The sequence below is a fragment of the Scomber japonicus genome, chromosome 17 (genome assembly GCF_027409825.1).
Source record: "Scomber japonicus isolate fScoJap1 chromosome 17, fScoJap1.pri, whole genome shotgun sequence".
Classification (NCBI taxonomy): Eukaryota; Metazoa; Chordata; class Actinopteri; order Scombriformes; family Scombridae; genus Scomber; species Scomber japonicus.
The window spans coordinates 7,913,307-7,928,266 of record NC_070594.1 but is presented as its reverse complement, the minus strand read 5'-3'; the positions used below and the strand labels follow the sequence as shown (position 1 = coordinate 7,928,266).

At 41.0% G+C, this 14,960-nt stretch overlaps 1 protein-coding gene across 1 annotated transcript in view; it reads left to right on the top strand.

Annotated features, from left to right (window-relative positions):
- Positions 1–13,105, top strand: part of LOC128377517 (interferon-induced protein 44-like) — a 20,963-nt gene extending 7,858 nt beyond the window's left edge. The window contains exon 8 of the mRNA XM_053337470.1: positions 12,926–13,105. Coding sequence (XP_053193445.1) covers positions 12,926–13,105 — 180 coding nt within the window. The remainder of the gene's footprint in view (positions 1–12,925) is intronic.
- Positions 13,106–14,960: the final 1,855 nt, after the last annotated feature.

The window sequence follows — 14,960 nt, the reverse complement described above, 5'->3', positions numbered from 1 at the left end:
TGAGCCTATATTTGTCTGGTCAAAGACAGGAAGTGCAGGTCAGAAATCCCTCAGGTGGTGCAGCTGCAGCGTAGAGTATCACGACCCCTCACACTTTCATTACAGGTTCAAGTTAAATTAACATGTCTGTCTTTATTTTTCTTCTTTTTAGGAACATTTTAGAGCTGTAATCACAATACCACCATACCGTGAAACCATGATATTTTTGCTTATGGTTATCATACCGCCAGAATCTCATACCGGCCCATGCCTAGTTGGCAGCTAATGAAATTAGATATTTATGACCTGTTACTGCTGTATGTTGTAGAGAGAAATAAAAGAAAACCATAAAGGTTGTTATTCAGTGTGTTGATCAGAAGTATTTCAAACACTAGTTGCTGTGATGTTTGAGTATTTACAGATCAAACTGATGGACCGACAGCACCAGATGTTGAAGTGTGGTTTGTAAAAGTGCACAGCTGTGGCAATAACACGTTGTGAGTGTGGCCGTAAAATCTAAAGAAATCACCTCTGGGTGTCATCCTGCTACAATCCGTGGTCAGAGAGGAGGAAAGCTGCATTAAAATATATAAATAAATAAAGTCATCAGTCAGTTTCCAAAATTAAGATGATATTTGCAGGTTTTGAAGTTTTACTGCAAATGTCAGACTGGACGCACATTTTGTCGTGCTGTATGGTTTATAGGAAGAATTTTCATTGGCTGTGTTTTTATTGTTCATCAAATCTCTTTTGATGCCAGTTGATCCCAATGATATTGTTATAGTTGTGGTGTAGACTCCACCATCCAACTTGAGTTGGAACGATTTTTAAAACCATATATTCATAAGTACCGTTATAGTTATAGTTCTTGGTGTGGAAATGCCATAAGGCAGACACCACTTAGTTTGTGTGGCAACGCGATTTTGTTTATGGCTTCACTAGTTTGTAGCAATTTGTGATGTTATTAATAAGCACTTGTTACAAAGGGCAGAAGTACAGGTACTTGTATAGAAAACGACACTGGTAAAAGTAGAAGTACTGATTCAACTCCTTTACTCAAGTAAAAGTAAGAAAGTACAGGCTCTGAAATGTACTTAAGTACAAAAGTAAAAAGTAAAAATTAATTTTTACCATCAATGATACACAGGGTTGGGGAGTAACGGATTACATGAAACGGCGTTGCGTATTTAAAATACAAAAATACAAGTAACTGTATTCCATTACAGTTACAGTTTACTTTCTTAAAATAGATTACTGATTACTTTACTGCACCATGCAGGTTGCACTGTGCAGATGCAGGTGGCATTATGCATGCACAAATACGCCACAAATCAATGACAATTGCGGAGAATGACATGAACGACCAAGAGGAGGACAAAAATGCCTTTTTGGCATGGAAATACAGAGGACATTTTACCTACACACCTGGTTAAGAAGGTCGCAACATCAAAGTGCAGTGCAAGAAGCTGCTTTCAGCATCGAGACTCCACGTCTAATTTGAAGAAGCATCTTGAGTTAAGTTGGCTAATTAGCGTTAGCTAGTGGGTCGGGTGATGTAAATTATAACCATTGTGTGGGGAGTGGGGACTGACACAACAACGGAGAAATTAACCCGGCAACTATTAACCTCTTCAGCCCGAGAGCCCCTGCCGGCAGGGGCAACAGCGCCCCCCATAAATTCAATTAAACCTCAGGGCAGTTAAACAAGCACAAATATAGTCATATGACACTGTGACTCGTGGAATAAACCATCAAAGAAAAATCCAAACAAACTTCCCATTGTAAAAACGTCACGTTACATATGAAATAATATTTTATAATATTTTGAAGTAAGCTAAAAATAATCTAAAAGTATTTAGAATACATTACTTTACTTGAGTAATCCAAGGGAATACATTACAGATTACATTTTAGGACATGTAATCAGTAATCTGTAGGGGAATACATTTTAAAAGTAACCCTCCCAACACTGATGATACACAATACCAATAGCAATACCAAACAATACCAATTAGCCAATCAGATTTCATTGAGGTGTGGGCGGGACCATATACGACATCTCCCGGGTATTTGCGAATACCTAGCAGACAACATATATAAGCGACCAGTCATTCTAGCGGCTAACAGTAAGCAAGCGGAGTGAGTAAGTGGGCGAGCGAGAGTGAGGGAGCGGCGTGTTTCAGTGTCAGGGGACAGAGGTGTGCTGATGATCGGACAGAGCTGGATGAGCAGTATAAACTGAATGTAGTTGGAATGTTACATATATGTTATGAGCCACATTTTGTAATAAAAATAAATTATGCAGTCCTTCCAGCAAAGCAGACTTCCTGAATTTTGTGTAGATACATTTTTCTGATTGTAGTGACATGACAATGAGCTGCAATTTATTCCATGGAGCAGTAATGAGCATAACTTCCAAAGAGCTTGTGCCTTTTCCCATTTCACCTCAAGAGGTGTTTGTTTTATACTTTTGGCAGAAATATTTACAATTATGTCAAAGTTCAAGCAAATACAAAACATTTTTGGATCTTTAGTCATTGAACAGTAGCTAATGATTATTCTAGACATTTTACATTTATTCCAGCTAAAGATGTGAAGTAAGTGAATGTGTAATTTGTTTGTTTCAATTAGTTTTTTTAAATAAGTGATGTCATGATAGCCAGCTTTGAATGACTTTTTTTCCGGAATCACCTTTGTGTGTCGTGAAGCCAGTTAGGGCAAAGAAATCTTTAATGCTGAACATCCATGTGACAGCACTTTATTATGTTACGGCATATAATGCCATGGACAGGGACGGTCTGTGGCTTTTGAACGCACCTCCAAACAAAACTCACTGCAAGGTACTTCTTTTCGGATGTTTATTGTCCAAGCAAACAAAATTATAAAAAAGGTTGACTTTAAAATGATAACGAATTCCAAAAGTTAACGAAAAAACCTTCCAAGCAACGAAATTGTGTCTTAAAGGTTGTAAAATAATAGTTGTGTGGTCAAAAACTGTAGGTTACCACTGACCTCCACCTGTCCGACATTGTTCTCACCCAGTGACGTGTATACAATGGCTATGGTGACGCAATGAATTTCTAAAAAACACAAACTACCAGGTAAATTATATAAACATAACTGATGTGTGTGCAACAAATAAAAATTATAAAATTGTGTGATTAAATGCTTTAAATGGCTACAACATTTCCGGCCCCTAATTATTGTTTAACAATTAATTACAAATTAAGCAAGTGTAGCCATAGCAGAAAAGTACCAACCACTAAATATTACTCAATCTATACTGTATCTAATTAGCACAACAAATGCCAGTTAATCATTAGTTATGTTCCATAATTAATCGACAATGTTCTTTGTGTTCTTGTGAATTGAACTAATAATCTTCATTCTTCTTCGCCAGGAGTAACCTAAAAGGAAAGAGATGCATAACATGCATTGTGTGCAAGGTTATGTGCGTTATGAGGAAATGTATTGCATATATGAAAAGTGTATTGAATGTATGCTTTATGGAGTGTGTAGTCAGTGTATGTGTAAAGTCAGAGATCCCATCTCTGACAGCAGGAATCGTGGCAGCTACGCTTCTTCCTGTAGAAGGCACAGCTTGGTGATGGGCCGTTCCAACTCTGATGTTTGAGTCTTGAGGCGAACACGCCGAACATGTCCCTTGGAGTCCGCCATGGCTTCTGTGATCCGTCCCAATTGCCATGAATTCCTGGGTGCAGAGTCATCCATAACAAGTACCAAGTCTCCAACTGCAAAGCTTCTTTTCATTCTGCTCCACTTTTGCCGTGCTTGCATCAATAGGAGATATTCTTTCACCCACCTTTTCCAAAATAAGCCTGCAATATATTGCACCTGTCTCCAGCGCCTGCGGGTGTAAAGATCCTCCTTTTGGAATAATCCAGGTGGCAGCAGTGGTTTTGCTTTTAGCTGTAGGAGATGGTTTGGTGTAAGAGCCTCTAAGTCATTTGGGTCATCTGTGGAAGGTGTAATGGGGCGGTCATTCAAAATGGCCTCTATCTCACACAGAACAGTGCTTAGGGCTTCGTCGTCCAGCACCTGCTGTCTTACCACTGTGCACAGAACTCTTTTGACGTGCTGAATTAGTCGTTCCCACACTCCTCCATGATGAGCTCCGTACGGGGGGTTGAAGCACCACTCAATTCCATCATGCACAAGAGTTTTGTGAAACTTATCCTGACTGAGCTCCTTAATAGCTTGCTTTAGCTCCCGGTTGGCACTGACAAAGTTTGTTCCGTTGTCTGACCTTAATCTCCGGACTTGACCTCTATGGCACACAAACCTCCTGATGGCGTTTATACAGGAATCGGTGTCCAGAGTGTGTGCCACTTCTAGGTGAACTGCACGAGATGTTAAGCATGTAAATATGACACCATATCTTTTTACAGTCTGCCGGCCCCTCTTTACCTCTATTGGCCCAAAGTAATCGATGCCAACATCAGTGAACGGCGGAAGATCTGAGGTGACTCTGTCGGCAGGGAGATCTGACATTTTTTGCTCACCTGGTCGCTGTCGCTTGCACACTATGCAACTTCTTATGATCACTCTGGCTGCAGAGTTGGCATGCGGTATCCAGTAGCGACGCCGAAGGGTTGATAGCATGTGGTTTCTGCCGCTGTGACCAACCATCTGATGAATGTGGCGTAGTATCAGTGTTGAGATGTGGCTGGACTTGGGTAGAATTACTGGGTGTTTTGCCTCTTCAGGGAGTGCAGACCGGTGCAGCCTACCACCAACCCTTTAAAACTCCATCCACAATCTGAGGGTCAAGCTTAAACAGATGGCTTGTTTTTTTTAACATGCCTGTTTGCAGGTCTGCGAGTTCCTCTGGATAGACCTGTTTCTGCACAAAGCAGAAAATCGCCTTTTCTGCCTTATTCAGGTCACTTACAGAGAGTCTTATGGTGTCTTACTTTACCTTACGCTTTGACCTTTGCCCTTGACCCTGGGAATCGGGGGTTGTGTTCTTTTTCCGGTCTTTCTGCAGGAGGAGCAACTCTTTCAGCTTTAAGATCCATGCCACAGCTCTTCTAAGGTCATTCCACTGTGAAAAGTAGTTAAGAAGCTTACTTGTCTGACACTCTTTTTGCTCTATTACTGCAGCACAAACATGGATTTCACCTTTTACTTCCGGGTCATCATCAGGCACTTTTTCCATTTTTAACGCGCTGTTCCTTTCTGGCCAGTGTGTGTGGGGTTTGAACAGAAATTGCGGTCCATTGATCCATTCTTTAGAACTGAGGAAAACATCTGCCTTTATCCCATGTGATGCAGCGTCCGCTGGGTTTAGTTTGGAGCTAATGTGCCGCCACTGCTTCACCTTTGACAGCTCCTGAATGATGGAAATCCTGTTAGCCACATATGTTTTGAATCTTTTTGTTTTGCTGGAAATGTACTGCAGAACCGTCATGCTGTCCGACCAGAAGACAGACTCATCCAAGTTCATGTCCAGCTCTGTTTTCAACATTTTGTCCATGCGAACAGCTAAGACTGCAGCTGCAAGCTCCAGCCTGGGTATAGTGGTTTGCTTTAGTGGTGCCACTCTGGCCTTTCCCATAACAAAGGCAACGTTCACATCTTGGTTGGTGTTTAACAGCCGGAGGTAAGACACCCAACCGTATCCTGCCTCGCTGGCATCACAGAAGTGATGCAGCTGTGCTGCTGTCACTTCACCAAAGTCCTTCGGAGTAAAGCACCTGTGGATGCTGAATGTATTCAGGAGGGCAAACTCGTCCAACCATTTTTGCCACCTCTGAGCCATTTCCTGCGGGATTTGATCATCCCACCCCAGCTTTGTTATGCACAGGCCTTGCAGGATTTGCTTGGCGGGCAGGATAACAGGTGCCATAAAACCTAAGGGGTCGTACATTGAACTAACTACTGACAGAATGCCACGTCTGGTCACTGCGTGGGGTTTTACCTCTATACTGAATGTGAATGCATCCTGCTGCACGTTCCACTGAGCTCCAAGTGCTCTTTCCATAGGGAGCTGGTCTCTGTCAAGGTCAAGTGTTTTTACATTTTTAGCTTTTCGCTCTTCAGGAATGCCTGCCAGGACTGTGCGATGGTTACTCACCCACTTATTGAGTTTAAATCCACCTTTGGCACACAGGTCTGTTAGATGTTGATACAGAGATATTGCCTGCTCCACTGTGTTGACCGACTTTAAACAATCATCCACGTAGAAATTCTGACGAACGGTGTTTATTACCTCAGTTGGGAAGTCATGTTGGTTGTCGTCAGCTGTTTTCAGCAAGGCGAATGAAGCGCAGCTGGGAGAAGACACCGCTCCAAAGATGTGAACTAACATTCTGTGCTCTTGCAGCTCTTTTGTAATGTCCCCATTCGGCCACCAGAGGAAGCGCAGGAAGTTGACATCTTCTTTGTCCACTCTTACTTGATGGAACATTCCTTCTATGTCAGCCATGAAGGCTACAGGGCCCTGGCGAAAACGGATCAGTACGCCCAACAGTGTGTTAGTTAAATTAGGTCCCTGCAGGAGCTCTTTGTTCAGTGATGTTCCGCAATAAGTTGAAGCACAATCAAACACCACACGCAGGGTTTTTTTGCGTGGGTGATAGACCCCATGATGCGGTATAAACCACACCTTTCCACTTTCATGCTCCAACTCCTCCTCTGGCACAATTTCTGCATAATTCTTAACAAAGACATCCTTCATGAACTCTTTGTACTCACCAAATAATGTGTCGTTTCTCTTGAATTTTTTTAGAAGGTGATGTGCTCTCTGCTGGGCTACAGCTTTGTTGTATGGAAGTCTCACATTGGCCTTACGAAAAGGCAGCTTCAGGCTGTAATGTCCATTCTCCAGCACAGCAGAGCTTGATACTATATTCATGAACTCAAGGTCTTCAACAGACATTTCCTTTTTGTCTTCACAGTGCTGTTCAACGAAGTCTTGGTTGTACTGTTGAACCAGCAGCTCCTCGATGGATACCCTATTACACCGCAGGGATCCATCATTTCCATCGTCGCTGAGTGGCCCGTTAATGACCCATCCAAGTACGGTTTTCACCGCATAAGGCCCACTGCCTTGGCCACTGATCACCTTCCAGGGTTCCATGGCTCTGGGGGCGTTGACTCCTATTAACAGCCCAATGCCAGCATTAATGGGGGTCAAATCCACTTCCTCAAGATATGGCCACTTCCTAATGTCCTCCATTTTGGGAATGTTTTCTTTGGCAACTGGAATGGATTTGTGCATATAAACATCTGGCAATTTAATGAATGCATCACCTTTAATAGCAGCAACCTCCAATCCACATATTTTGTGACTTGAAACTGGCTTGGTTTGCCCCATGGTTTTGAGCAAAATGACTTGCTTCTTTCCATCTGTGTTTAACTGATGCATCAGTGCCTCTGTGCAGAACGTTGCCAAGCTCCCTCCATCCAGAAATGCATATGTTTGCACCACTTTGGTTCCTTTTTCCAGCTTAATCTTTACTGGTACTATTGCAAGCGCACACCTTTTTGTGCCGGCCCCCATAACTTCATTAGCATTCAGTGAGACCAAAGCACTAGACATTGATGCTTGTGAAAGATGAGTGTTATCTGAGCATCCCCGTTGGGCTTCTTTTGGGCTTATGTGCAAAATGGTGGGGTGCATTTTGTGGCAAATATGACATGACATGCGTTTTTTACAGACCTTGCTGATGTGCCCCTGTTCCAGACATCCAAAGCATAATCCATTGGCTTTCAGAAATTCCACTTTTTTCATGTTGGGCTTGTGCTTGAGTGCTCCACAATTTTCAAGCTTATGGTCTTTTCCACAAAACATGCATGTATTGCTCCATTTTTGTTTTTGTCCCATCTCCATTTTAATTTTAGCCGGTTCAGGGATGGTAGTCACAGCAGTGGCAAAACTGCTCCCCCTCATGTCTTTGTGCTGCACTTTAGGTTTGGCCCTTTTTTCGAAAGCCATTGGTATATTTGCCTCACCAAACACGGGGTCAAGCACTGCACGTGTTTTTCTTTCCATGAAGTGGAGGAGATCTTTAAAGCTTGCTCTTCTGCTCTCAGCTTCCTGAATATCACAAACAGTCATTCTCCAGTTATCACGCAGCTTAAATGGTAATTTTGACACAATTATTCTCATGTTTGAGGCATTTTCCAGCTCATCTTCATAGTTTATCTCAGACATAGTGTTGTAGCAGCTTTGCAGAAAAAGTAAGTATGACCTCAAAGCAGCTCCGTCTTCTGCTCTTATAGCACACCAACTCAATGCTTTGCTCATGAATGCTGCTGAGATCTTCATTTTATTACCAAAATGCCATTCAAGCTGCTCCATGGCTCTTCTGTACCCGCTACTTGGCTCCATATGCAAACAGCTGCGCACCAGTTGTCTTGGTTGACCAGCTGTATACTGCTCCAGATAGTTAAGTTGGTCTTGCATGTTATCAGTTTTACTGTCTATGCCTTGTTGAAACGCTCTAATGAAGGAGCGAAACTGAAGTGGATCCCCATCAAACACGGGAATATCTCTACTTGGCAAAAGTGACACGCTCTGCTGTTTTATTAGCATTTCAGTTATTTCGTTTTGTCTTCTCAGTACATCTGCCAAAACGTTACTAGGGGCACTTAGCTGGACTTGAGCACCGTGGCCCTTGGGAGTATAAGCAGGTTCAATTTTCACTGGAGGTGGCTTACTTTTGCGTAATGCGTCTGCCGTCCGTCGCACTTTCTTTAGTCCAGATGCTTCAGCAGCAGATGGTTCCAATGTGGCTGAGCAGCGACTGCCCTCCCTGGAGAGGGACTGCCTTAGCAGCTTCGCTTTGGCTTCTGCCGCTGCCAGTTCTGCAGTCAAGGCCAGCTTTTCCTGCCTGGCTGTTAACTGGGCTTGTTCCATATCCAATACGTGCTTTTGCTCCATGGCTTGAATCTTTGCGCGCAGCACAGCCCGTTCAGCCTCTGCCTCCAGACAAGCTGCCGTCAGTCTGCCTGACTTGGAGCTCTCAGCGCTGCTTGATGACCCAGCCGACGCTTCGGAAACACTGGGGCCGATCTCGCTCTCCGCTTTACCGGCACCATCACCGCCCGCATCTCCGTCTTCGTTCTCCTGAATATCTCCACAGCCAGCGGCAGCTCCGTCCTCCCATAGCGTCTCCGTCTCCGTCTCCTCCTTATACATCCATGACTCCGTCTCCTCCACAAATTTTTCAAAATTATTAATCTTGGGTATATACCAATCTGTGTGGTCCGCTTCCTTTTCCTCCACATCCAACAGGTTTTGCACATCCATTTGCAACTCCTTGAAATGCGCCAAAAGTTCATGAAACAAGTCGACATTTTTCTTTACCACATCTTTATCCTCGTTTCTTTCAACCATATTAATAATTTCGTTCTTTTTTCTTGTCGCGGCGCCTAGCCTTCCTCTGCGCGCTTTAATTTTTTTGCAATAGTTCCATTTCTTTCTCCATACTTGCTTCGGGAAGACTCTCCATCTTTTTTCCATAAGCCTTTCAAAAAATGTTTCAACTTTGATCTAACGAAAACTCCATTCAACAAAAATCCATCCAACATCGAACAATCCACTCCATCATAGATCCAAAAAGTCAGTCCAGAATCCGTAGTTTTTGACTTAATGCCGTGGACAGGGACGGTCTGTGGCTTTTGAACGCACCTCCAAACAAAACTCACTGCAAGGTACTTCTTTTCGGATGTTTATTGTCCAAGCAAACAAAATTATAAAAAAGGTTGACTTTAAAATGACAACGAATTCCAAAAGTTAACGAAAAAACCTTCCAAGCAACGAAATTGTGTCTTAAAGGTTGTAAAATAATAGTTGTGTGGTCAAAAACTGTAGGTTACCACTGACCTCCACCTGTCCGACATTGTTCTCACCCAGTGACGTGTATACAATGGCTATGGTGACGCAATGAATTTCTAAAAAACACAAACTACCAGGTAAATTATATAAACATAACTGATGTGTGTGCAACAAATAAAAATTATAAAATTGTGTGATTAAATGCTTTAAATGGCTACAACATATTATATTATTATTTGTATTGCTATGTTTAATTTTTTATTGATACATGTGGTCTTATTGAAGGTCCAGGTCCACGGTTCACCACTGATACATATTTACACTAATATATGATAGAGATGCAGAAGCAGATAGTGGCAGTAAAAGTACTACTCAGCTTTTTTAATACGTTGAAAAATGAAGAAACAATATATGAATACTTTATTTATAGATAGATATCTATATAGATAGATACGCCGCACAGCGCTCAGGCATCTTGCTGCTTTGGTTTGTTTACGGGTAGGATGACCAGTTCAAGATGGCAGCCCCATTTCTTGTGCCCCAGCAGCCAATGCGGCGTCTACTCTTTATTATGTCTATGGTGTGTAAAGCGTCATTGACACTCCTCCGGGCTCTTTGGTTGTTTTGACTCAGGAGCAAACAGATTCTTGCTAATCATTTTACGACCACTGGGTGGACCCAGAGACAGTGAATTTTGTCACAGCTCATCAGCCAATTGGGTTTACCCTTTTTTTTCTTCTCTACATCTCATTGGCGAGGATCTTATTTCTAAATGAGTGATTTAATTTCTAGTTTTACCACACAGTATTGCATTCATCATCATGGTTTAATTCAGGGCATGTAATCATGACTTAACAGAGACACAGAAAACAGAATGCATTATTTAGACCAGAGGTCACTAATAGGTGGCCCACAGTCCAGATCCAAACCCAGACGCCATCCTACTGGGACCCGGACCTGTAACTGATCAAGTATTGAGGATTGATACATTTTGTCCGAGCATTTCTATTTTAGACGCAGCTTCTCCAGCTCTTACGGTAAAAGTGGAGCAGCCCTCAGAAACTCACAGACCACTGTACATCAGCCAATCAAATCCCAGTATTCGGACATGTAGAGAAACTCTACTCTGTCAGTGAGATACACATGGAGAAAAGAGCTGTTGAGATGTTTTGTTATAAAGTTATTAGAGCTGAATTATTCTATTTTTATAGGTGGATGACTATACAGGTAAATGGGTCAGTGACAAATAAGGGTTAGCAAGATGGGAAAGTTTAGTTAGTTTAGTTTTAACAGCAGCATCAGATTTGTTAAAATGTATTTTTTTTTTTTGGTTTTGTTTTTTTGTAGGTTTAATGTCATTCATGACATTCGCACCATTTTTTTTTACCAAAAGTAAGACTGAGTGCTCCTGAAAATGTCAAATGATGTAACCACAAAAGAATGATATTAATTTATTTTATCCACTCTACAGTATATTTATATCTTGGCAGACCTTATTCTGGGCTGAGTTTTTTCATTCATCATCAGTTTTGAAATTCAGTCCTCAGTATTTTTCCACTGGGGTTTTCTAACAGATCATTCAGCTTCTGTTCAGTTGCTTCAAACAGTTTACTACAGGTTTTTTCAATCTCAATACTACCTGCATTTTCAGATAATATGGTCTGTCCCCATGGTATCAATCATGACAAAACATCATGTGCTAGCCAGCCACACTGACATTGACACATGCTAACCATGTCACTGAATAGTCAACAAAACAATGATTCAAACTAGGTAAGTTTGGATTCACTCATACAAAAGGTCACGACATTATGACAAAAATACAGCTCATGGAAAAAGCTACTTTCATACCTCCAAAACAACTTCTAAAATGATAAAAGCAGGACCAGATGCTCAATATGGTGGGCAAAGGGTCTAACTGAGCATGTGCAGTGTGAGTGTCATCACTCTAGCATGCTTCTGATTGGAGAAATAAGACTTGTTGCAACCGTCCCCAGTCTCCACTACTTTATTTTAACTTCTCCCACGTTCTAGTTACCCACACAGGGAGTGCCAGAACAGACCAAATTTACCACAATCATCAGGCCTGGCCATAAATTTGATAAAATGGAAAAATTAATGCCCAAAGTGCCAAAATGTGCTCTCTAGCGCCACCTAGAAACAGTAAAACAGGCACTACGCCTGATACGAATGTCGTAGAAAGATCAAATCAAAACTCAATTGTTTGTCTTATCTAGACCTACAAATCATGCACCAATACCCCTGACTTAAATACAACAGGAAGTGCACAATTTGCCCTTAAATGTATGATTTTCAACAATTTTTCAGGCATTTCAAAATATATACATTATTCCTGCATAATGTCATAGGCATAAGCATTTAGACACTGAAATACATTTCACCAACAGAGAGAGAGAGAAACCTGTGGAATGTAGAAATTGTGATTTATGACAGGAGTTTGGAGGAAAAGGGGGTAGCTACAGTACATGAGTTTGGAGAACTGGGTCATAGTTTAGAAAGTGAGTTCTCATCTGCACCTTTCTTTGCTATGTGTAACAGTCAATAGTGGTCTGCGATAAGTACTGTCATCCGATGAAGATACCAAGGGGTCTGGCTTATTTCACATTTATGTACCTCCTGTCCTTTCTGATTTATTAGTTGAGTGTTCATAGTGTTTTTTTTAAATTATTATTCTGGAGAGAGCTTTTATCAGTCCATTTCACAAACCTGGCCTCTTTGTTGCACACAGTTCAAAGGTGATTCTGGCCAAATGGTGTTCTGAGCTATAACTTATGCAGCATGTCCTGCTACAAGTTTGTTGTACTGCATTTCACAACCTGGAGATTTTTATTCTCAGGAAAGACATTCCTATTATGGCACATGCCACTGAGCATGTGCAGTAATGTACAACCTGGACAAGGCCTACAAAAAGAGGAATAAGATATATCAGGCTTTGGATGCATACAAAATACCTGTTAGTAGATTATTAATTGCCAGCCATTTTGTTTGAAATGTATGCTGGATCGATTATTTCTGGCTAATATCCTCTTTGCTTAATTAATTCAATATCCAACTGATTTGAATCGTGCCGTGAGCTCAAAAGCCCTGGGTTACCTTTGAGATGTGATTCTTTTAATATAGATGGAGCAGTTCAGTGCAGATGTGGGGATCCCAATGAACTGCATCTTTCCCATGAAAAACTACTTTGAAGAAATCGATTTGAATGATGATGTTGACTCACTAATCCTGAGCACACTGAGAAAAATCATCGACTTCGGAGATGAATTCATCAACCACAAAATGAATCAGTCTGAAGGTTAATACAGATATGATTGAGGACAGTATAAAAAAGTCTGCATGTCATGACAATTGTGCTATTATTCAGCAAAATTTCAAACAGAATTTTCTACAATATTTTTTTAATTATTGCTTATTGTGTATGTGTGTATATGTGTATATATATATATATATATATATATATATTTTTTTTTTTTTTTTTTTATTTTTTTTTTTTTTTCAAAGGTTCATTCAATATATTCAGAGTTTCGTTCAAATATTAATTTCCTGAACGGCATGCCATAATATAAATATATATATGTTGGGGCTGTCAGTGTTTAATTATTTTTTTTACCACCGGAGTACGTGGAGTTTGAGTTAGCACCTCCACGCTAAACACCCAGGTGCAGCCAAGCGAGCCTCAGCTCCACCAAAGGACCATTTTGGAGTGTGGGAGTCGCAGCAGAGCCGTGATTGATTCCCAGTTAAGACACTCTGATAAGAAATGCTTTACATTATGGGCTTAAAACTGCCTTGAAATGTAAAATAACAGGATTTTAAACACGCAATTCAAAACACAATTAATCGCGATTAACTATGGAAATTCTGTGATTAATCTCAATTAAAAAAATATCGTTTGACAGCCCTAATATATATATATAGTTCTGAGTTTGACATACCACAGAAAAGTGTGTTGTTAACCACCTTGCCAAACTTCAATGATTAGAAAAAATCGCCAAGTATATGAAATTAGTCTTCAAAGTTGTGTAAAACTCAGTCTCTTTCTCTGCTACCATACGCTGTGGGCATACATAACCCGCCCACTAAATGCTGAACACAGAAATCTTGAAACAGTTTGTGAAGCCTAGCTCCACAATTCAAATCTAAATGGGTGAAATGCTTTTTACACCTTTTTTAGAAATACATTTGTGACCAATTTAATGTGTTTACAAGAAAATTCACTTTACACGGTCTTTAAAGCTGCAGTTGGTAAGTCTTATAAAAGTATATTTGCTAAGACTGTCACTATGTAAAAAAAGAAAAAAAAAGAAACAGGCTCATTTAGCCCCGCCTACTGCTCCTACTGCAAACTGCCAGAATCTACCACGACCGGACAAAAAGACCCAATCAGAGCCAGGATTGTGTCGCGCGCACGTCAGCCTCCTCTGGGGGAGGGACTTTGGAGGCAGGGCAGGAGTGCAGCGGAGAGGGAGGGGGAGGGATCTTAAAGTTGTACTTCTTCAAATTTGATGCTAAGTCCTCCTCTCCTCAAAGTTACCAACTGCAGCTTTAATGAAGACTTGCCTTGATGAGAGAACTGACAGATTGCATTCTCAATTTGAATTTTGGTGCAGAGAACGCGTGTGGAAATGCAATCCATTAAGCGGGGCGCTGTTGTATTTCATTGTGTTGTTTAACCTAAGAAAATACAAAGTAATGTGAGGATAGCATTTCCACTTTGCAAATTGAATTGTCAACTGCCAAATGCATTTTCAAATTGCATTACAAAGATTGAAGATTGAATTGCCAATTTGCAAAATGAATTGCCATTTGAATAAAGGTGCAGATACGCTTCCATACATTTGTTTGTATGTTTGATTTTTGTCTGTTTATTTATAACGCTGTTATTCCCATCACTGCTGATGATACAGTCAGCTCACGAGACGAGACGTTATTGGGTTCATGAGATCAAGACAAGATTTTAACACTATTTTAAAAAACTTCAATGAGGAATTACATGACTGTAATGTCATTGGTATTCAATGTCAAGTATCTAAGAACTGCAGCTGTCATTTCCTTTACCTATTTCTCCCATAAAATAATGTAAGGTCGGATGTAACCAGTTGGAGCAGTTAATCCTGGCCCGCTGTCTCACCTAGGAAATACACTTATATGTCTT